This window comes from Balaenoptera physalus, assembly GCF_965194825.1.
Source record: "Balaenoptera physalus genome assembly, chromosome: 8".
In the NCBI taxonomy this organism is placed as follows: Eukaryota; Metazoa; Chordata; class Mammalia; order Artiodactyla; family Balaenopteridae; genus Balaenoptera; species Balaenoptera physalus.
In genome coordinates this window covers 46,688,632-46,713,076 of record NC_138887.1, presented here as the reverse complement: position 1 = coordinate 46,713,076, position 24,445 = coordinate 46,688,632, and the positions used below count along the sequence as shown (strand labels likewise).

The 24,445-nt window shown below is 39.3% G+C and overlaps 1 protein-coding gene across 2 annotated transcripts in view; it reads right to left on the bottom strand.

The window, feature by feature from the left end:
• GRM3 (glutamate metabotropic receptor 3) overlaps nucleotides 1-24,445 on the bottom strand; it is a 237,490-nt gene that overhangs the window by 15,116 nt on the left and 197,929 nt on the right. For both annotated transcript variants that reach the window (XM_082472476.1, XM_082472477.1), the window contains exons 4-5: nucleotides 11,818-12,884; nucleotides 1,099-1,273 (exon numbers count right to left, since the gene is read on the bottom strand). In XM_082472476.1, the coding sequence (XP_082328602.1) occupies nucleotides 1,099-1,273; nucleotides 11,818-12,884 (1,242 nt within the window). The remainder of the gene's footprint in view (nucleotides 1-1,098; nucleotides 1,274-11,817; nucleotides 12,885-24,445) is intronic.

Below are 24,445 nucleotides of genomic sequence, written 5' to 3'. Positions count from 1 at the left end.
CTGGGGCACTAATGCGATTGCTCACTTTGTGATGCTGAGCTATTGCGAAGTTTCCTTTCTAATCGGCTCGGGGCAAAATTGTGAAGTAGTCATTTGTCTCTGTCACTTCCAATCCTCCTTCCCCCCACCCCCCTTCCCCTTCCTCTCCCCACCCCCTTCCCCCTCATCCTTCTGTCAGTGAATTTCTCCTACTTCATACCATAGATTAGCTGAAAATGGCTTAAAAGATTGTCCCCTTTAGCTACGTTTGTGCTTTAGATGCCTCTAAAGAATTAAATGATTCTCCAAGGATACTGTTTCAGATATTTGCAGGCCAGGAGGTGAGAGAATTCTGGCTGGGAGTTACCCTGGTATCTTTCAGTTAGCACTGCCTTCTCAGCTGAAAAAACATTGTGTCTTTGTCTTTGAAACAGGAGGAAGATCTATTCTAGCATTTTCCAAAGTGTATTCCATGGGATATGCAGTTGATTTTACTGTGATCAATTACTTTTAAGAAACCATAAATAACAAAGTGAAACAGGTTTCCCTGCTGTAGAGAGTCTTAAAAACCTTTATCATGCTCATGTCAAAGGAGGTGCTTTGAACTTCCAAGTGGGTATTTAGGATGTAGCATTTTCCACCTTATTTGATTATCTTCCTCTTTTAATTTTTATGAAGCACCTTCAGTATCTATGTGACACAGAACATACTTTACAGAGCACCAATCTAGTCCAACCCTCTAGGCCAACTAAGGAAGGAAACAGTAAAGTGATGTGCTCAAGGTTACCTGTTGACCTAGTTGCAAAGTCAGGACTAGAAACTTGGTTCTCTGACTCTACAACTTGGTCAAAAATCCCATTTGTGGTTATGGATTTAATGTCTGTCATCCCTGCTAGATCTCATACTGCCCAAACCGAAACTTGACCTCTTCTGCTTATCACTGTATCCTTAGCACCCAGCACAGTACCTGGCACACAGTGATCAAACCAGCACTTACTAAATTGAATTGAGATTGATTATGGGGATGGACATGTGTTGTCTGTTGCTGTCTATGTCTGTTGCTTCTCCTAGCCTGCTCCCTACTACAGTGAAGGGGTCAGTGTCAAGTTCCATACTTACACTGAGAATACGTGGTCCCAGTTCCACTGACACTGAACCTGTTCAGGTGCAGTCTGTGTGTGACCACGTTCTTCTGGGGTTGAAACAGGATGATGTGCACCTTGGGTGCAAACAAACAGCCCAGGACCACGAATCCGCTCAGGCTAACCGAGATGCACATGGTCGTTGTCTGCACCTATAAGAAAAGATTGCCTAGTTAAGTGTCTTGACTGTAAATTCAATACAGTGGCCAACTCAAGAGAGCACTGAAAAAAGAGCAAACTGAAAAAAACCCAAATCATCCACAGTTCTGTTCTTATTCTAGCCAAACCAATACAGCAATTATATTGGATCTTCTGAGTTTGGGATGCACATGGAAACATTGCTTAGGATTTGTAAGCAAACGCTCTTCGTGTTTGGTGTCCTGAAGGCTTGCCAAGACTTCACACGGATTTTCTTGTTTTGTTTGTTTTCTTCTTTACTTTGTATAAAGATATTTCTGCAGAGCCACTGAAGTCAGAATCTTAAAGAGTCAAATATCAGTATTCAATAATGAAGTGACCAGATAACTGATAATTTGAGTCAATCAACTTGGCTTGTTTAAGGTTTACTATATTATGAACAAATCTGGTCCTGTTTCGTATTTCCATTTCTCTTTCTTGCTGGGAGCTCTGTCAGCTCTTGGTTTCCCTACTCAACACTGGGGGACATTATCAACTTTCTTCTGGGGTACCTATTCTTCTAATTATTTCATTAGCATCTCTCTGGAATTTTGTTACATCAGGTGCTCACTGTTCCGTCTTTCTGTTCTCCAGGCTTCTATGCACCCATCCTTGACAGAGAATTGTCCCTTGCTCCCTCTTTGCTTCCCCTGAAAGCAAACCTCAGATCTAGGTTTTATCATCTCTTCTTTTCATTCCCTTGCCCGCACTCTTCATCTTCTCCGCTCTCCTCATTTATCCTGGCTTCAGCTCCCATAGATTTTCTGGAAAATCCCAAATTAGATTCTACATATTTAATCACTTTCAGTATGAAAAATGGAAATTAATTATTTCTTCTATCAGTTTCTACTCAGAGTAACTATGGTAAATCCTAGAGTCATTTTAGAGTTCTTTTTCCTTTTTCCCCAGCCGATGCTATTACCAGATAGCAATAATTTCTCATGCCCTAAAGTGTTTGACCTTCCTCTGTAATCAAAGGAGGCTGAAGACTGAACAGTTAACTGGGAGAGCCACATAACTTTAGAACACTTCTTTCTGTTTTGGATTTTTAAAAAATCAGGTTCCACTTGTATCATAATTCTTCAGACTCTGGTTTTACTTTAATTGCTGAAAGTAAATCTCTCCTCACTATCTTTTTTTTTTTAATTTAATTTTATTTTTGGCTGCGTTGGGTCTTTGTTGCTGCGTGCAGGCTTTCTCTAGTTGGGGCAAGCGGGGGCTACTCTTCGTTGCGGTGTGTGGGCTTCTCATTGCGGTGGCTTCTCTTGTTGCGGAGCATGGGCTCTAGGCGCACGGGCTTCAGTAGTTGTGGCTCGCGGGCTGTAGAGCGCAGGCTCAGTAGTTGTGGCTCACGGACTTAGTTGCTCCGCGGCATGTGGGATCTTCCCGGACCAGGGCTCGAACCCGTGTCCCCTGCATTGGCAGGCAGATTCTTAACCACTGTGCCCCCAGGGAAGCCCTCTCCTCATTATCTTAAAACTCTTGCTCCCCTAACCACTCCAGGGCTCTCCAACTTGGTCCCCAGTTTCAGGCTCTTCTCTCTTTTGTCAGCTTCTCAGAAAAGTCTACTATCTAATTCCATGATGGAAAAGCCTTGATAAATCATAACTATGTTATTTATAGCAAGTCCATTACTGATGTAATTTTTTTTTTAACATATATGTATAATATGATATTAGAACTGTGCTGTTCCTGCCTCGGTTTTGACCGTGGTGTCAATGTGAAAACTATCAGATATCCCAGTGAGGGTGAGACAAGTTCAAATGTGCACATTTTCAAGAAAACCTTCTGTAACTTTGAAACTCCTCACATACTTTAAGACATTACAGGGAGAGGAGAAGGGAGGCTTCTGTGAGGAGATCTTGCCCAAAGCTGTGCTGTGAATTCCATGCCCTCCACCCCTTAGGGGGATTGTGTCCATCTCTTCGCTTAAAGCTTACAGGAGAGGGCACACTGTGGCCCTTCACAGAAGGTCTGAGGTTTTTCTGTGGTTGGGAGGATGCCCTGCCTGGGAGCCTGATTCCTATCTTGAAAATCTAGAAGGTGACAAATGGCTAGTCACTTTTGTAGCAGAGCAAGGAGACTTGCTGATGTATTGAGATAGTCCTTTACTCTAAAAATTTATCAAAACAAACGCTATGTGAGTGGTATGCCAGCCAAGATGAGCCATTGTGGGTCGTCTAGGGCCCACGTGGAGGGGCCTGGAGTCCTTCTCAGAAGGAGGCTAGAGGGGCGTAGCTCGATGTCCTGGGCCTGACTGTGACAACTCAGAGTAGCGAATTGCCAGCCAACTCACTCAAGGACTTGTGGGAGAAAAAGGCCAGCAGGACCTTTCTGATGATCAGGTGAAAACACCCTTTAATCATCTTCCAGGTTATGCCAAGGGTGTGTCTTTAGCCACTGCGGACTTAGAGATCATAAAGTCATCCTGTTATGTAAGAACCATCCTACTTCTTCCTTATTACTCTCTAACCGGGCCTGAGAGGGAAATAGCAACTGGTGGGCTGGGGAGTGTGAGCTGGGAGAAAGGGGAAGCCAACCACTGCAGCTCCAAGGCAGGCCAGACCTCAGGAGAAAATGATACTGAATGTTAAGTCATGATATGATTTGATAACTACATAGGACAAGGCATTTGAATTTCCTACTAGAGACTTTTTTCCATTGAAAATGATTGTAGGACCTTATGTCACCTAAGGACACACACATTCACGGGCCTACCAAGGTCATGAGAGTTTTCATTCATTGATGTATCCCCAGCACTAGGATGGTGTCTCACGTAAGGTGAATGGTCAGTGTTTGGATGTATCCACTGGAATTTCCATCCAGGGGTGGAGGGGTGACTAATCTCACTAACTACTAAAGGGACACTGGGAGGCATAACTAAAGGTGCATTTTGGTCGTAGTTTATGCTGCATATTTTTCAGTATACCTGTTTTAAATTTGATACCTTTTAATTTTTTTCAAAGCCCAAGTATCAGCCTCATAGTTTCAGTTGCCCAGTTCCCTCTATAACTCACACTATAAAGAGTCTGTATTTATCTATAATTATTTGTCCTGCGTCTTTGAACACTCCCAGTGCATGCTGCTTTGTTTTCATCTTCCTCAAACTCCTAGAAACACTTGACATGATTAATCACTTCCTGGATACATCCTTCCCTCACTGGACAGTTCCTTGTCTGAGTTACCTTTGCTGACTTTTTCTCTTCTACCTGAATTCTAAGTACTGGAGTGTTTCAGAACTCAGTTTTGGACACTCTTCTCTTTACCATCTCATTGAGTTCCGTGGCTTAAGTACCTCCTATGTGGATGATATTCATATATGTAGTACTAGTTCCAACTTATCTTCTGGGCTTCCAGACCTATACATTCAACTGCCATCGTGGCATATTGTTGTGGATGTGTAGTAGGCAAATCAGAACGAATATGTAAGCAGAACTTGATCCTTTCCTCCGAGTATCAAGTATCTCCATTTAAATGACACCAAATGCCACCCACTTGTGCAAGCCAAAAACCTGAGAGTCGTCCTTCATTTTGCCATTTCCCTTACACCCACACATCCAATCCAATAGCAAGTTCTGTTAGTTCTTTTGGAAGATAATCCTTTATGGTCTCTTGGGCTTCTGTATGTCTTTCAAGCAGTGGCTCTGACTGCCTTTGTTCTGGACGTTCTTTTCAATGGTATTTTTATAGCAAAGAGCCCTAGAAGATAGAGGTAGTGCCTGTGGAACAAAGGACCAGCATATCACTCATTAGAAAAGATTCAGGTTCCCTAATCTCACTGTTCCTCCCTGTAATGCCACCACTGACTGTGCCGTGGTCACGGTGCCCTTTGCATAGCCTGTGGGAAGGGGGGCTCAGGGAACCAGAGCCAGTGCGGAACTCCGGCTACTGCTGTTGCTTTGAGTCATAAAGTCCTTTTTGTCAGCGTCAACAAAACTGTGGCAGGCTAACATGTTAAGTTAGAATCAGTCAAGTAAAATCTCAGAGTCTTCGGTCTTTGACAGTCGTGACGGTGAGATCGGAAAGGCTTTCTCAGAGAGGAAGAATGAGGGCCTTGAGAGCTGATGAACAGGCCTTGAGAGAAGTCCATGGGGATCCGCAGCAAACAGGCTGACCAAACTGTACGGCCACCCAGGCAATAAATAGTGCTTCACTTTATTGCCATTAATGAAGAGGATTTGGGGAGTGGGTTGCAGGCTGAGTAACAGGAAGTAGATTCAGATAGAACTGCTGAACCTGTACTGAACTTGTTGCTGACTCAGCTCTGGGGGTGGCGTGGATTTCCTCCCTATTCTGATTCAGGTCCTTGGTGGGCAGAAAGTTCTACTCTTTTTTCACATAAAAGTTGCAGAGACAAGCACCTACACTGACCCTGAAAAGAGAAGCCTTCAGAGAAGCAGAGACCAGGTGAGTCATTTGAACTTTGGCTGGCTCCCTTGGGAAATGAGGGAAGGGGGCAACTAGTGCTTGTGAAGGAAGAATGGCAACAGCTAGGCCCTCTTAGGGCTCATCCCTTGCTATAGTCTCTCACACCAAACTTAGATCCATTCTGAGATGACAGAAGTCTCAGTTTTTTACAGTGGAACCTGGCTTCAGAAAAGGAGCTTTGGTCCTCTCTGTCAGATTGCCCTGAAACAGCATAATGCTCTGGGAAGCCATAGATGAGGCACTGACCGGTGTTTGTGCTCTTCCTGACCTGGATTGGGTTTAAAATGCTGACAAAAGTGCTGCACCGAAGAATGAGAGGCTGACGCAAGGAAATCTGGACGAATTCTTGCAGTCAGCTGCAGCCCTGGAAAGCTTGCTTAGCCCTTATGCTAAAACCAGGCAAGACGCTAAGAGATGTTATCACGATGAGACAGCAAATGCCCTGGATTAAGATGAACTCCTTGAAAAAAGTCGCTGCTGTCTGTGCAAGTCAGTGGCGAGTGAGCTGAAATACACCAACCACGTGGCCCAGGCAGATAGCTACCGATATCTGGCTCTGGCCTCCGAGTCAAGGGGTCCCCAAAGTTGAAATGAACAGTGACAGTAACGATGATGTTGCCATTCCGTTCAGGGTTTTGGGTGCTCAGAAACATTGGACCTTCGTTCGGTTGAGCCACGCGTAGCTGCCGCATGCTGGAAACACAGAGCAAATGTGCCTTCCTTCCTGGCATGGAGATATCCATGCTGCCTGATTCCTCCCTTACTCTCTCCATCCTGATTGTAGCTGCCTTAAGAAGGAAGGAAGGATAGGAACAATGTCTCCCCATCCCCAAGGATGGCTGCCATCCGTACGCACCAGACCCAGGATGCTGGGAAACTCTGGGGAGGGAAGAACTCAAATTTTTATGCTCTGTTGGTTACAGACAACCAAGTCACCATCCTGCCCAGACCTGTTAGGGAGGAGGCAGGGCTGGGACCAGAATGAGGCAAATGAGGAACTTGCCTGAGATACGCCTTTAAGGAGGCACCCAAAACTCAGTAATCAAGACAAATAATATTTTATTGCAGTATTTTTAAAAAATAAAAATTCATGCTAAAAGCCTACGATGAACACAATACCAAACTTTTAAATAAGGATAAGTTCGGTAACAGTGCTGGGCTGTGATGTATTCAAAGTGAAGGCAAAAGGAAAAATCAGCGACACTGATCTTATCATGATGACTGCTCATGCAGGTGTTACCGGGCCCACTCTGCACTGCCTAGTGGAAATTGGGACTCGCGGAACCTACACAAATGCTGATGTTCTGGCTACAGTGGTGGCTGCGAGTAATAAAAGTCCTTTGTCTCTGAGTTAGGAGTCTCATGTCTTCTGTCAGCATCCCCGAAACTGTGGCATGCTAACCTGTTAGATTGCAGGATGGATTAAAAACCCTTCTCGGTCCTTCACAGGTTCTGTCTCCGTCACTGACATCCTACCTTTGGCTCTGGCCACCATCGTCTCTGACCTATCACAGTCACCTAACTGCTCTCCCCACCCCTGCTTTTTCCTTTCTGTCATACGTTGTCTTTAGCAGCTTGATTTTTTTTTTTTCCCTAAAAATGTGAGATCACAAAATATGAGATCATTAAACTGCTCCACTTAAAAAGTATTTCAGTGGTTTCTTTTTCCATAGAAAACAAAATCTAAACTTTTTTCTATGGCCTATAAAGTCCTATGTGGTCTAGCTGCCCACCCTCCCAACCGCCTACCTCTCATATTAACTCACTCTTCCATCTACTCGTTAAACTGTAGCCAGATACACCTTTCTTTTCTAAGGCATTTTTGCCTAGGGGTGTTTGCGCTTGCTGTTTCTTCTGTCTAGCGGGTAGAATTCCCCTGGTTGGCTCCTTCCCATCTTTCGGTAGGGTATTATGAAATAGGCACTAGTAGGGGTGGCAAACAGTTTTTGAAAGAATGAGGTGTGATACATTTCTTTTAATCTTCAAAATAGTCAACATGGGAAAATTGAAATTTCTTTGCAAGTACTTAAACCTTGTAAAAATTCTAGAGTCACCTCCAAGTCTGCCTAGGCAAAATGCTTTGCCTGCACCAACCCCAGTAAGAATCCAGCATCTTGATACCTAGAGTACGGTCCTTTGCCTAGCAGCATCTCCATCATCTGGGAGCTTGCTAGAAATCCGGAACCTTGGGCCTCATCCCTTCTTACTGATTCAGAATCTTTAGCAAGATTCCCAGGTGGATGCGCCTTAAAGTTTGGGAAGCACTGCAGTAGCATAACCCCGCCCCCTTCCATCATAGTTCTCACCACTGCATGAGTTATCCTGAATTTTCACTTGTTAATTATTTACTCACCATCTCTATCCTCCTCTCATTCCCCACCAGATTGTCAGTTATAAAAGAGGAGGGGCTTGTCTATGTTGATAGCTGTATCCCCAAGGCCCATAATAAATGCTCAGATACTTTTGGAAGACATGAATGAACAAAATACTCAGTAATTACCGTTTAAACTTTTTATGGTAAACTTTCCACCCAAACATGACCTAGTTTTTCTTTAAACCATTTGAACTATGTATTGGATCCCTGATGACCCGGTGTTTGATTCTTATGCTCTCTGGGATGGTTTTGTTGTGATACAGAAGGAGGCAGCCTGGATATTTCTCAAAGATCCTTTGAATTTTTGGATTCTTGCCCAAGTTTTTGCTTGCTCTGTCTTGATGTCTCTTACAGCATTGACTAGTCTTGCTTGTTCTAGGCTTTACTCCTACAAGTCCATTCTTCATATTAAGGATAGATAAGTGTGTGATATAGTAGGAAAGGCATGGATTTGGATCCAAAAAACTAGTCCTACTATTTTTTAACTGTGCCACCTGGGAAGTTAATTGCCCTCTGAGTCTGTTTACTCATCTTTCTAATGGATAATGAAATTCGCTTTCCAGGGTGCTAATGAGAATACGTGAGCTCATGTATGCAAAGCACTTAGTAGAATAAGGTCTTGGAATTTGGTCAGGAAGACTTAATTCCTTTCTTTCCCTCTTAACTTAATCATGTCACTTTTTGCCCAAGCGAACAACCAACCAAAAGAAAACAAGAAAAATTTAAAAATCACAAGACCTCAAAGCCCGTAAACATTATTTAAATGAATTCCTCTACCTGGTATAATCTGACCAAGCTGCCACAGTTCCCATTAATTTCTCACTAGACTCCCCCTATCTTCCATTTGAGCACGACCGATATTATTGCATTCTTCTTGGTTCATTTCTATTTTGCCTCAAGAATATTCCCTGTAGGCCCTATATACTTTAACTACCTTACTTGCACTTTCCTACCAAGGTACAGGATGAAATCCCACCTCTTTAAGGAGATTCCTGGAAAGACCAAGCTCTTACTGATCCAGCTCTTTTTTGAAACAAATAGGCATTTAAGAGTTTGTATCAGCAATTTAATTATAAACTATTCTGTGTTAATCTTGAATTCGTTCATGCTTGTTATTTTTTTCCCAACTGAGATGTAAGCTTTTTGAAGACTGGAATAGTGCTTTATATTTTTTTTATAACTCCCAGTGGGTGGCAAAGTACTGAGTCATAAACCTTGTTGACCGATGCCCAAATTCCTAATGCTGGTACTTAGATTATTATTGGGTACTTTTCTAATGCTGCTGATTCTATCCGAGCCACATGGTTTCCCTCCAGGAAATTTTAAATCGCAGTCTAAAACAAGGGTCCTGAGTTCAGATACTTATAGGGCTTTGCAGATTCATACATGAAGGTAGCCAGGTGTAAGAATTCAGGGGCTGGTGGGAGTTGTGGGCAACAGGAGTGAGAGTGCTCTGTCTAGAGGCGTAAGCACTACTCAACCAGCTAATTGTGGGTCCACATGTTTTATTTTGTTAAGAGAAGCCAAGAGTCTAGATAGTTACGTATAATTTCTCAATTTTCTTACTTTGGCAAACATTTCAAAGAATTTCAAAACAGTGCAGGCCAAACTAGAGATATCTGTGAGGCAAGAAGAGCATGTGATTCATTAGAGCAGTGATTTTCAATCCTGCCTGCAAATGAGAGTCACTTGGGGAGCTTTGAAAAATCCTGATGTCTAAGCCCCAGATCAGGCCAATTAAATCAGAATATCTGGGGCTGTGCCCCAGGTGTCAATATTTTTTTTTTTCAAAGCTACCCAGTTGATTCAATGTGTGGTTGAATATGAAAACCTCTGTGTTGGAGGCTCTGGTCTACTGTCTCATTTCTTTTGTAAATTTAGGATTGGGATTATTTGCAAGGATAAGTGAGACATCAGGTGATCTCTGTGGGATTCATTGCCTTAATTAGCATAGGCCTTAAAACACTCACCTCTACAACCACTGCCCCATTTTCCTTGTAACTTCTACCATGTGGTAAAACTTCTGGTATCTTCAGCTAATTTCATTTAATCATGATATTGCTATCATGTTAAAGGAAAAAGTCATTTTTTTATGTTTTAGGAATAAATGCTAGTTCATTCAATAAAATTAAATTTTATTCTCAGTAGTATTTTTGTTTTATTTTTTCATTAGCTTTTTTGAGAATGAATAGTTTCAAATCATATGTCGAGGATAGAACAAATAACATTGTAACTATTTTGCAGTTCCAATACCCCAAGTCCTGTCTACTAAGGATGGCTTCCTAAGAACTGAAAAGAAAATCCTTACAGATCTATAGGAGGAGGATGTGTATAGAAAGACAAAAGATAGAATTGGGGGCATTAAAATGCATTAACTGTAGTTCTCCATTTAATCCCCACACTAGAAAGGTACAAACTCCTGTGTGCATATGATCTGACCTTTGATTTTGCTGATTTAGTTCTGATGTCTTCTCTTTTGACAGATTTTCAAAAATTTTTATGGGTAGTCTTATAGAAAGCCTGATCATTATCCCAACATTGAATGTATATTCTTTATTTTTCTTGCTGCTCCTTTAATGTGGTCCATAGGTTTCAGTCGCAACGTTGTGGATAATTTACTAGACTGGACACATCAAGCTTTGCCAGCCTCTTGATCTCTTGCTTTAAGTAGCTTTGTCTTATTTTTGAGCTGCAATATTCAAGAGCTTGGTAACGTAGGAATTGCTGATAAACAGAAACATTTGAGGACTATTCCAACCTACAGAGGCACTTTATTTTGTGAAATCATGTTGTAACAAGGAAACCATAAGGCCTCTGGAAAACTTAATGACGAATTAAGAAATATAGAGAATAAAAACCAATAGCCTAAGAGGAAAAAATTCTTATACTCACTCATTGGAAGATATGAAAATCAGAATTATAAATGTGAGAGCAACTGATTGATGGTTTCAACAATTTGAGAAATTTTGATGGAATCATGTACTGTTTCTTTCAGGAGAGATGGTCATTATATTGAAGCCCAGAAATCTGAACTGAATATTACTGGAGACTATATGAATAATGACTTAATTAGGTTACCGGGATATAGACAGTAAAAGTTTTAACTGATTTAGGGGTTACATACATATATGTCTACAGAAAGTAAGGTTGTAGAAAAAGTATAACAAATATCATATTTTAACTTGTTTTAGAGAAATAATGATGCTTATTTGAAGCTCGAGTGAAAGTTTTTAGATCTTTAAACTGATCCTGGCTTAATGTTGCAACTCTGCCTTAATTTACAGGTTGATCTGTGGTAGCCAGGTCCTTTCGTGTCTAATTTAAAGTCTTATTCTCTTGTCATTCACTTTCTAAATTAAATTAAAAGTTTTAAGGGGCGTGTGCGTGTGTTGTGTGTGTGTGTGTGTGTGTGTGTGTGTGTGTGTATGTATTATACTTTTCTCCCACTAGATTATAAATTGCTTGAATGACCATGCCATTTACATTTATCTTCCTCTCTGTGCCTAGCACAATGCTTTCTACATAGCAAGCACTAATTAAATGTTTTAAAACATATTGAATTAATTTCCATATACAATATGGCAGTTCATCATGGCATTTATAATTTAGCTACCTAATTGCTGAGATGAAATAAAAGGAGTCTCTTTTAAATTATACATAACAGAACAGTGGCAGGATACAAGAAGAAGGAAAAGGAGAAACCATTCCGAGACTTACTCTGTAGTCACTTGAAGTCACATAAAATATAGGGAGGAAGGCCAACCAGATGATGCATGTGGTATACATGGTAAAACCAATGAACTTGGCTTCGTTGAAATTTTCTGGGCACTTCCGCGTTTTGAAGGCATACACAGTGCATAAGATGACCAGGACCACATCGTAGGTAAGTGAGATCAACATGCTGGAATCTTTGACATTGCATTTTAAGATGACTGTTTCCCGCTTCTCTGGAAGGGTGTACCGCCTGGTGCCTGGAACCTCCAGGATGAGCCACACAGACACTACCACAATTTGCACCAGTATCAGACCCAGGCAGATGAAAACCTGAGAACTTGGGCTGATGAATTTTGGCCTCTGAACGCCATTCTTTACCCCATCGAAGACACGGGCAATGCAGTTTGTCTTGGTCAGCAGGGCTGAGTAACAGACAGCGAAGGAGGTCCCCAGCCCTAGTCGGCGCAATGCACAGATGACTGGTGACGGCTTGGAAATGAAGAAGAATGTCATGCAGTAGGACAGGCCAACCCCAAACAACAAGATGTAGCAGAGCTCCCGGCCTGATGCTTTGACCAAGGGTGTGTTGTTGTGCTTGATAAAGACAGTCACAACCATGCATGTACACATAAAACCCAGGCAGGCAATGGTGACTGGACCAACGGCCCAGGCATCTTGCCACTTGATGTAGTCCTCAGGAAGGTCAAAGCAGCCAGATAGGTCTGCAGTGGGCCACTGCCCAAGGCCGCAATCCATACAGGTAAACTCATCAGCCAGGTATTCGTAGGGCTCGCAGGGGATGCAGATCCAGCAGCAGACATCCCCTGGTTGCATATTCTTCATTTCATTGGGTGCACAGGGGTCGCTGCACTGGGAAGTGGGGATTGAGTTCCGGGACCAGTGGATAGAGTCGACATCTACTGATAAGGTTTCTGCCCAATGACCAACCTTCAAGTAGGAATACTTGTCGCCCACGTACTGGAAGTTGAACACGTTGTAACGTCCCATTCCATCTCCAAAAGTGTCAAACTTGACAATGCTATCTGCACCTTTATTTGGGTTGAATGGAGCTGTGACATGTAAAGTAAAAGAAAAGAAAAAAAAGAACACTGTTTAGGTGTCTTAAGTGTGATCGGTCAATGACTTTATATCATACACTTAGCAAAACTGAAATAACAGGGAACGGGGATTCCAAGGCTGAGATAATTTATCAATTACCATTGAATTTACATATTAAAAACTACTGGAGTCTTCAAGCATTCATAAATTCATTCACTTAACATTCCTGAGTGCCTCCTGTGTGCCAAGTGCCAGTGATAATCATGAGTACAATACAGTGTCTGCCTTCAAAGGAGCTGATTATTTAACAGGGGAACTGGTGAACGTGTAGTCATATTTTATGTGGTATATAAATATTCATTTCTTGAAAGATTCCACAATAGGAATTGGACAAACTTCGAATCTCATCTCTATTACGTATTCATATATTTATGTATAGAAATTAAATATTTTCACGAACCTATATAATTAAAAGTAGGAATTTTTCTCCTTCAAATCAAGAAAAAATTTTTCATTATAAATGGATGGTATGTTTCTTTTAAACAGTTTAGATAATTCAGAAGGAAAGAAAAAAAGAAAGAACGCTCATCCATAATCCTTCAACTGTAGTATTTTCATGTCTTGGAGGCTATTCATTCTGACGACATATTTGCATGTGTCTGTGTATAGCATACTCCTATCCACATATATACAACCTGAATATTCTGAAGGCACCTACAGTAGAAGCTAGGTAATTGCTTTAAAGTTTGTTCCTAACTGTACAGGATCGGTAGCCCTCAACCCTGTCTCTTTCTTATAGCCAGTGCCTAAGAGCAGCGCCTCTCTAAGCATCTCTGGTTCCTCTCTCCTCTCTTCCAGCTGCTGCTCATCATGTCTCTCTTGCCAACATCAGCTGCCATTCTGTTCACCATTTTTATGCCACCTTCTCTGGTCTACTCTGTGCCTACTATTTCACACTGCCGACCTTTACTCTTTCCTTAAATGTAGAAGAATGAGGCTGATGTCTCTGATGCACAGACAAACTTTATTAGTCAGGGTAGGCTTGCCTCTGTTGGTAAATAGACCCCAAATTGTTTAAGGGCTCAAACACAATGGAAGTTTATTTCTCCCTTGTGCAGTAGGCTAAGGTCTTGGTCGGTGGGTATCTCTCCTCCACACAGTGATTCAGGAACCCAGGTTCCTTCCGTCTTGAAGCTGTACCAATTCCTAGGGCCTCCTTCTCATCGGCATCCATGCAGTGGAAGGAGAAAAAGAGTATGAATTAGGTACACCTGCTTCCTAAAAGTATAAACATGGAAGTGGCACGTGCTTTTATTCACATTTATTGACTAGAAATTAGTTACAGGGTCACACCCAACTTCGAGAGCGGCTGGGAAATGTGGCTTAGCTGATGTGCCCAACTACAGCTATGGATGAGAAAGGGGAATTTGGAGGACACTGCAGTCTCTTACTCTGCAGGTCTTTGCTGTCTTTACTACCTCCTCCCTGAGCTCCGTTCTGTCTTCTCTGGGGCTCATGTTGTTCCAGCCAGCGGGAAACAGCTTACTCTTCTTGGCTCTAGATATTCTATGGAGGAAAGGGTCCCTCAATGAGTTGCTTGGGTCCTTGGTGAAAGAAAACCTCACATTTCACCTAACAGCTCTTGCCTACGTAGGATGCATAGATGCCCCTAGAGTGTCAGGTTTGGTGTTTCCAGTAATGTGTTGTACCATATATAAAATCTGTTAGCAAATGTAATTGAATATGCCACATTTATTCCTCACTTATTATGATTTATTTTCTTTTAGTGATCTTGTTATCTCACTTACATTTGACTTTCCTAAACTTCACCTAGCTTTCTGCCACATTCTTCAAACCCATCACCTATGTCTCTGTGTGTCTGTACTGCAGTTGGGGATTGGCTTCAAGTTCATAGCGAGACACGCTGTAGTCGTAGATGAGTGCATGATTTTGGATTTAGATGGACTATGCGTGATTCTCATCTCTGCCTTTTAATAGTTGTATGTCCTTAGGCAAGTTAACATTTCTGACTCTGTTTCCTCATCAACAAATTATAATATAAATACAAATTATAAATAAATGTAAAAATGCTAAATAAATTGATCATTTTCTACTGGTTTATAACATTTGCCAGATATTAAATTGTGGGATAATTCCTTTCTCTCTGTTATTTGTTGTTTCTCTTGATCTCTTTCCACAGCAGTATAATCTTTTTTGCAACTACTACAGCTTTAGACTATGTTTTAATATGTTAGAACAAATGAACATAGGAGTTGAAACATTATTGCTATATTTTCAGGAGTAGGAATCAATATCACAATTCTTAGATCACATAAAACTAAATTTATTTAGTCCATGCTTAGAAAAATTTCATTAAAAATTTTAGAGACTCCTTTCACATGTTACAAATAAATAAAATGTTGAATATTATAACATAGTTTACATCAAGTATAAGAACCTCAGATGTGTTATTAATTTTTTTATTCTCAACTACACAGTCAATCTCCACCAGTGTTCAGTGGATGTTATTAGGTCATTCTGGAAAAGATTTGTAAAATAAATATGTTTTATAGCTTTAAATATTTCACTATTTTCACAGCTATTCTTGAATGTAAAGTTTCTTAAAAATAATATATTTGAAAGGTGAGAAAACTAGTTGTTTTGCGTAATCTGAGCCGGAGAGGGTTATTGATAAGATTGTTGGCATGTGAGCTAATAATATAAACACCAAAGATGTAAAGCATTCCTTTTATAAATCTTTTTTGGAAATCATCTGATATCATTAACTGAATATTGGAACAGACTGGTGGCCTAGTTGAGAATAACAAAACTAATAACACATCTAGGGTCTTAACACTTGATGTAAAATGTTTTAAAATAGTCAACATTTTCCTTATTTGTAACATGTAAAAGGAATACCTGAAATTTTTAATGCCTCTTTTCTAAGCATAGAATAAACAAACTTAGCTTGATGTAACATAAGAATTCTGATATTGATTCCTACTCATGAAAATCTGGTAATAATATTTCAATTCCCATTTTTTTCTTAATCGTTTGAATATACAGAGCGTTGTTAGGTTTTTTAAAGAGCCTAAATGAGTACTTTAGCTCTGGCTTTTACAAAATACAGGCACTTTTTAAAAATTGGAGTACAATTGCTTTACAATGTTGTGTTAGTTTCTGCTGTACAAAGAAGTGAATCAGCTATATGTATACATATATACCCTCCTCTTGGACCTCCCTCCCCCCACCTCCTTCCCACCCATCTACGTCATCACAGAGCACAGAGCTGAGCTCCCTGTGCTATACAGCAGGTTCCCATTAACTATCTATTGTACACATGGCAGTGTATATATGTTAATCCTCATCTCCCAATTCATCCCACTCTCCCCTTCCCCTCCTGTGTCCACTCTTCCGTTCTCTATGTCTGCGTCTCTGTTCCTGCCCTGCAAATAGGTTCATCTGTACCATTTTTCTAGATTCCACATATATGCATCAATAAACGTTTGATTTTCTCTTTCTGACTTCACTCTGTATAACAGACTCTAGGTCCATCCACATCTCTACAAATGACCCAATACCCTGAGAAAACCATAATTCAAAAAGACACATGTACCCCAATGTTCATTGCAGCACTATTCACAATAGCCAGGATGTGGAAGCAAACTAATGCCCATTGACAGATGAATGGATAAAGAAGATGTGGTACATATATACAATGGAATATTACTCAGCCATAGAAAGGAATGAAATTGGGTCATTTATAGCCACTATTTTTCATTAGGCTATTTTTAAAAAATTTTTTTGACTTTTATTTTATTTATTTTTCATACAGCAAGTTCTTATTAGTTATCCATTTTATACATATTAGTGTATACATGTCAATCCCAGTCGCCCAATTCATCACACCACCACCCCACACCCACCGCCAATTTCCCCCCTTGGTGTCCATACGTTTGTTCTCTACATCTGTGTCTCAATTTCTGCCCTGCAGACTGGGTCATCTGTACCATTTTTCTATGTTCCACATATATGCATTAATATACGATATTTGTTTTTCTCTTTCTGATTTACTTCACTCTGTATGACAGTCTCTAGATCCATCCACGTCTCTACAAGTGACCCAATTTCGTTCCTTTTTATGGCTAATATTCCATTGTATATATGTACCACATCTTCTTTATCCATTCATCTATCAATGGGCATTTAGGTTGCTTCCACGACCTGGCTATTGTAAATAGTGCTGCAATGAACATTTGGGTGCATGTATCTTTTTGAATTATGGTTTTCTCTGGGTATATGCCCAGTAGTGGGATTGCTGGATCATATGGTACTTCCATTTTTAGTTTTTTAAGGAACCTCCATACTGTTCTCCATACTGGCTGTATCAATTTACATCCCCACCAACAGTGCAAGAGGGTTCCCTTTTCTCCACACCCTCTCCAGCATTTGTTGTTTGTAGATTTTCTGATGATGCCCATTCTAACTGGTGTGAGGTGATACCTCATTGTAGTTTTGATTTGCATTTCTCTAATAATTAGTGATGTTGAGCAGCTTTTCATGTGCTTCTTGGCCATGTGTAGGTCTTGTTTGGAGAAATGTCTATTTAGGTCTTCTGCCCATTTTTGGATTGGGTTGTTTGTTTTTTTAATATTGAGCAGCATGAGCTGTTTATATATTTTGGAGATTAATCCTTTGTCCATTGATTCATTTGCAAACATTTTCTTCCATTCTGAGGATTGTCTTTTCCTCTTGTTTACAGTTTCCTTTGCTGTACAAAAGCTTTTAACTTTCATTAGGTCCCATTTGTTTATTTTTGTTTTTATTTCCATTACTCTAGGAGGTGGATCAAAAAAGATCTTGCTGTGATTCATGTCAGACAGTGTTCTTCCTATGTTTTCCTCTAAGAGTTTTATAGTGTCTGGTCTTACATTTAGGTCTCTAATCTATTTTGAGTTTATTTTTGTGTATGGTGTTAGGGAGTGTTCTAATTTCATTCTTTTACATGTAACTGTCCAGTTTTCCCAGCACCACTTATTGAAGAGAATATCTTTTCTCCATTGTATATCCTTGCCTCCTTTGTCATATGTTAGTTGACCATAGGTGCGTGGGTTTATCTCTGGGCTTTCTATCCTGTTCCATTGATCTATATTTCTGTTTTTGTGCCAGTACCATATTATCTTGATTACTGTAGCTTTGTAGTATAGCCTGAAGTCAGGGAGTCTGATTCCTCCAGCTCCGTTTTTATTTCTCAAGATTGCTTTGGCTCTCCGGGATCTTTTGTGTCTCCATACAAATTTTAAGATTTTTTGTTCTAGTTCTGTAAAAAATGCCATTGGTAAGTTGATAGGGATTGCATTGAATCTGTAGATTGCTTTGGGTAGTATAGTCATTTTCACAATATTGATTCTTCCAATCCAAGAACATGGTATATCTCTCCATCTGTTTGTATCATCTTTAATTTCTTTCATCAGTGTCTTATAGTTTTCTGCATACCGGTCTTTTGTCTCCCTAGGTAGGTTTATTCCTAGGTATTTTATTCTTTTTGTTGCAGTGGTAAATGGGAGTATTTCCTTAATTTCTCTTTCAGATTTTTCATCATTAGTGTATAGTAATGCAAGAGATTTCTGTGCATTAATTTTGTATCCCGCAACTTTACCAAATTCATGGATTAGCTCTAGTCATTTTCTGGTGGCATTTTTAGGATTCTCTATGTATAGTATCATGTCATCTGCAAACAGTGACACTTTTACTTCTTCTTTTCCAATTTGTATTCCTTTTATTTCTTTTTCTTCTCTGATTGCCGTGGCTAGGACTTCCAAAACTATGTTGAATAATAGTGGTGAGAGTGGACATCCTTCTCTTGTTCCTGATCTTAGAGGAAATGCTTTCAGTTTTTCACCATTGAGAATGATGTTTGCTGTGGGTTTGTCGTATATGGCCTTTATTATTTTGAGGTGGTTTCCCTCTGTGCCCACTTTCTGGAGAGTTTTTATCATAAGTGGGTGTTGAATTTTGTCAAAAGCTTTTTCTGCATCTATTGAGATGATCATATGGTTTTTCTTCTTCAGTTTGTTAATATGGTGTATCACATTGATTGATTTGCATGTATTGAAGAATCCTTGCATCCCTGTGATAAATCCCACTTGATCATGGTGTATGATTCTTTTAATGTGTTGTTGGATCCTGTTTGCTAGTATTTTGTTGAGGATTTTGGCATCTATATTCATCAGTGATATTGGTCCGTAATTTTCTTTTTTTGTAGTATCTTTGTCTGGTTTTGGTATCAGGATGATGGTGTCCTCATAGAATGAGTTTGGGAGTGTTCCTTCCTCTGCAATTTTTTGGAAGAGTTTGAAAAGGATGGGTGTTAGCTCTTCTCTAAATGTTTGATAGAATTCACCTGTGAAGCCATGTGGTCCTGGACTTTTGTTTGTTGGAAGATTTTTAATCACAGTTTCAATTTCATTACTTCCGATTGGTCTGTTCATATTTTCTATTTCTTCCTGGTTCAGTTTAAGAAGGTTATACCTTTTAAAGAATTTGTCCATTTCTTCCAGGTTGTCCATTTTATTGGCATAGAGCTGCTTGTAGTAGTCTCTTAGGATGCTTTGTATTTCTGTGGTGTCTGTTGTAACTTCTCCTTTTCCATTTCTAATTTTGTTGATTTGAGTCCTCTCCCTCTTTTTCTTGATGAGTCTGGCTAATGGTTTATCAATTTTGTTTGTGTTCTCAAAGAACCAGCTTTTAGTTTTATTGATCTTTGCTATTGTTTTCTTTGTTTCTATTTCATTTATTTCTGCTCTGATCTTTATGATTTCTTTCCTTCTGCTAACTTTGGGTTTTGTTTGTTCTTCTTTCTCTAGTTCCTTTAGGTGTAAGGTTAGATTGTTTATTTGAGATTTTTCTTGTTTCTTGAGGTAGGCTTGTATTGCTATAAACTTCCCTCTTAGAACTGCTTTTGCTGCATCCCATAGGTTTTGGATCATCGTGTTTTCATTGTCATTTGTCTCTAGGTATTTTTTGATTTCCTCTTTGATTTCTTCAGTGATCTCTTGGTTATTTAGTAACATATTGTTTAGCCTCCATGTGTTTGTGTTTTTTACGTTTTCTTCCCTGTAATTGATTTCTAATCTCATAGTGTTTTGGTCAGAAAAGATGCTTGAAATGATTTCAATTTTCTTTCTTTTTTTTTTTTTTTTTTAAATAAAGAATATTTTGATGACTCCAATTTTTTTTTTTTTAATAGCTACTTTATTTATTTATTTATTTTATTTTTTTGACTGTGTTGGGTCTTCGGTTCGTGCGAGGGCTCTCTCTAGTTGCGGCAAGTGGGGGCCACTCTTCATCGCGGTGCGTGGGCCTCTCACTATCGCGGCCCCTCCCATTGCGGGGCACAGGCTCCAGACGCGCAGGCTCAGCAGCTGTGGCTCACGGGCCCAGTTGCTCCGCGGCATGCGGGATCCTCCCAGACCAGGGCTCGAACCCGTGTCCCCTGCATTAGCAGGCAGACTCTCAACCACTGCGCCACCAGGGAAGCCCCCGATTTCAATTTTCTTAAATTTACTGAGGCTGGATTTGTGACCCAAGGTGTGATCTATCCTGGAGAATGTTCCATGTGCACTTGAGAAGAAAGTGTAATCTGCTGTTTTTGGATGGAATGTTCTATAAATATCAATTAAATCTATCTGGTCTATTGTGTCATTTATAGCTGTGTTTCCTTATTAATTTTCTGTTTGCATGATCTGTCCATTAGTGTAAGTGAGGTGTTAAAGTCCCCCACTATTACTGTGCTACTGTCAATTTCCTCTTTTATAGCTGTTAGCAGTTGCCTTATGTATTGAGGTGCTCCTATGTTGGGTACATATATATTTATAGTTGTTATATCTTCTTCTTGGATTGATCCCTTGATCATTCTGTAGTGTCCTTCCTTGTCTCCTGTAGCATTCTTTATTTTAAAGTCTATTTTATCTGATATGAATATTGCTACTCCAGCTTTCTTTTGATTTCCATTTGCATGGAATATCTTTTTTTCATCCCCTCACTTTTAGTCTGTATGTGTCCCTGGGTCTGAAGTGGGTCTCTTGTAGACAGCATATATATGGGTCTTGTTTTTGTACCCATTCAGCGAACCTGTGTCTTTTTGTTGGAGCATTTAATCCATTCACATTTAAGGTAATTATCAATATGTATGTTCCTGTTACCATTTTCTGAACTGTTTTGGGTTTGTTTTTGTAGGTCCTTTTCTCCTCTTGTGTTTCCCACTTAGAGAAGTTCCTTTAGCATTTTTTGTAGAGCTGGTTTGGTGGTGCTGCATTCTCTTAGCTTTTGCTTGTCTGTAAAGCTTTTGATTTCTCCATCGAATCTGAATGAGATCTTTGCCGGGTAGAGTAATCTTGGTTGTAGGTTCTGCCCTTTCATCACTTTAACTATATCATGCCAATCCCTTCTGGCTTGTAGAGTTTCTGCTGAGAAATCAGCCATTACCCTTATGGGAGTTCCCTCGTATGTTATTTGTCGTTTTTCCTTTGCTGCTTTCAATAATTTTTCTTTGTCTTTAATTTTTGCCCATTTGATTACTATGTGTCTCAGTGTGTTTCTCCTTGGGTTTATCTTGTATGGGATTCTCTGCGCTTCCTGGACTTGGGTGGCTATTTCCTTTCCCATGTTAGGGAAGTTTTCAACTATAATCTCTTCAGATATTTTCTCGGGTCTTTTCTCTCTCTCTTCTCCTTCTGGAACCCCTATAATGTGAATGTTGTTGCATTTAGTGTTGTCCCAGAGATCTCTTAAGTTGTCTTCATTTCTTTTCATTCTTTTTTCTTTATTCTGTTCCATGGCAGTGAATTCCACCATTCTGTCTTCCAGGTCACTTATCCCTTCTTTTGCCTCAGTTATTCTGCTATTGATTCCTTCTAGTGTAGTTTTCATTTCAGTTATTGTATTGTTCATCTCTGTTTGTTTGTTCTTTAATTTTTCTAGGTCTTTGTTAAACATTTCTTGCATCTTCTCGATCTTTGCCTCCATTCTTTTTCCGAGGTCCTGGATCACCTTCACTATCATTATTCTGAATTCTTTTTCTGGAAGCTTGCCTATCTCCACTTCATTTAGTTGTTTTTCTGGGGTTTTATCTTGTTCCTTCATCTGGTATATAGCCCTCTGCCTTTTCATCTTGTCTGTCTTTCTGTGAATGTGGTTTTGTTCCACAGGCTGCAGGATTGTAGTTCTTCTTGCTTCTGCTGTCTGCCCTCTGGTGGATGAGGCTATCTAAGAGGCTTGTGCAAGTTTCCTGATGGGAGGGACTGGTGGTGGGTAGAGCTGGCTGTTGCTCTGTAGGCTACTTTAAATCAGTGGGGGCAGAATATAGGTAGACTTTCATCAGTTTTTTTTCCTTCCTACCTTTTTTTTGTTGTTGTTAGTGGCAATTTTATTTTATTTTATTTTTTATTTTTACGTTTTAATTTTTTGTTTTCATACAATTTTTACATGTTACTTTCCAGTTAGTTATTACAAATATTGGCTATATTCCCTGTGTTGTACAAGACATCCTTAAGTCTGTCTTATACCCAATAGTATGTACCTCCCACACCCCACCCCTATTTTGCCCCTCCCCCCGCTGGTAACCACTAGTTTGTTCTCTCTCTGAGTCTGCTTCTTTATGTTATATTCACTAGTTTGCTGTATTTTTTAAGATTTCACATATAAGTGATATCATACAGTATTTGTCTTTCTCTGTCTGACTTATTTCATTTAGTGTAATGCCCTCCAAGTGCATACATGTTGCTGCAAATGGCAAAATTTCATTCTTTTTTATGGCTGAGTAGTATTCCATTGTATATATATATACCACAGCTTCTTTATCCATTCATCTGTTGATGGACACTTAGGTTGTTTATGTCTTGGCTATTGTAAATAATGCTGCTATGAACATTGGGGTTCAAATTAGTGTTATAGGTTTTGTTGGATATATACCCAGGAGTGGGATTGCTAGGTCAACTACTTCCTGACCTTTTTATTTTGAAAAATTTCAAACCTACAGTAATGATGAAAGAAAAGTATAATGGACTTGATTGCATTGGAATCACCTAGAATTAACGAATCATGAACGTTTTGTCACATTGTGCAATTCTTGCACATATGTACCAGGAACATGTAAATGAATGTTGGTAGTACTGTATATAAGTGAAAAAAAAAAACTGGAATCAACACCAGTTTCCAACAGCAATCACAAATTATTTTGTGGATTATTAACAATATTATATTGTTGTGAAATTAAACTAACAACAGATAAATGTATTTTAAAAGCAATAATATGTGAAAAGACAATGTAACTCCACTTTCATAAAGTTCTAAGATAAAGAACACTAAGTTGTAAGATAAACACATCTAAACATATCATTTGGGAATACATACAGAAGTGATAAATGAATGGTAGTGAATAAACTAAATGAATGATAATGACAAAATTCAGGATAGTGCATATGGGATGGAGTGGTGGTATGCAAAGGATGGGATAAGGAAGAGCACAAAGTTGGATACCAATTTATTATATTCTGTTTCTTGTTTGGATGGGGTGTTTTTCATGGATGATTATTTTATTGTTGTGCTTCATAAATTGCCCTGAGTTAAGTATATTCTTTGTATGGTTTAGCATTTCATAATAAAAATATTTAAAAATTAAAATTTGAGGATATACTCTTCCAAACACAAATAAAATATATTAATTAATATTGTCATTTTAGGGGACTAATGCTGCAAGATTTATTTCTCCTGACTCTCCCATGTGGGGACTGGGAATGTAGTAATGATCAATTGCTTCTGTTGATACAATGAATTCCTAAGAGATTTGCTAAGATATATTGGAAAAAATAGTTTATATATACAAATTATAATCAGAAAGAAAACATTCCACTTAAATGGCATCAAAAACAAACAAAAAAACCCTCAGGATAAATTTAACAAAATAAGTGAAAGACCTGTGTGAACACTAATGCTGGAATCAGTGAAAAGACATACCATGTTCTTGGATAGTATTTGATTCTCTCTTAGTTGATTTTAATAATAATAATGGTGATAGTAATAATATATAAATAATAAATTTCAATAAAAAATTCCAACTTTTTGTAAAAACAAAAAAAGTTGACCTCAAAGTTCATATGGAAAAATAATTCATTAAGAATAGCTAGGAAAAAGTAGAGCAGTGAGGGAGCATTAGCACTACCAGATATTAATACATATTATAATGCCTCGATCATTAAAACAGTGTGGTCCTGACTCATGAATGCATGGAAATGAACCAGTGGAGTTGTATGAGATATCCATAAATAGACCTAGTTTACCTGAAGACAAGGAATACTATACAGCTCTGAAGAGAAATGAGGAAGTGTTCTATGTTGCACATATTTTGAAGGTATAAAAAAATCTAAAAGTCACACGATTATCTGTAAAACAAAGTATAATACAGTTAATTTAACATTTAATATGCTATCTTTTATGTAAATGGAGAAAACAGAAGAATCTATTCTTTTTTCTCTTCTGTGCATAAAGGAACTCTGGAAGGATGCCCAGGGAT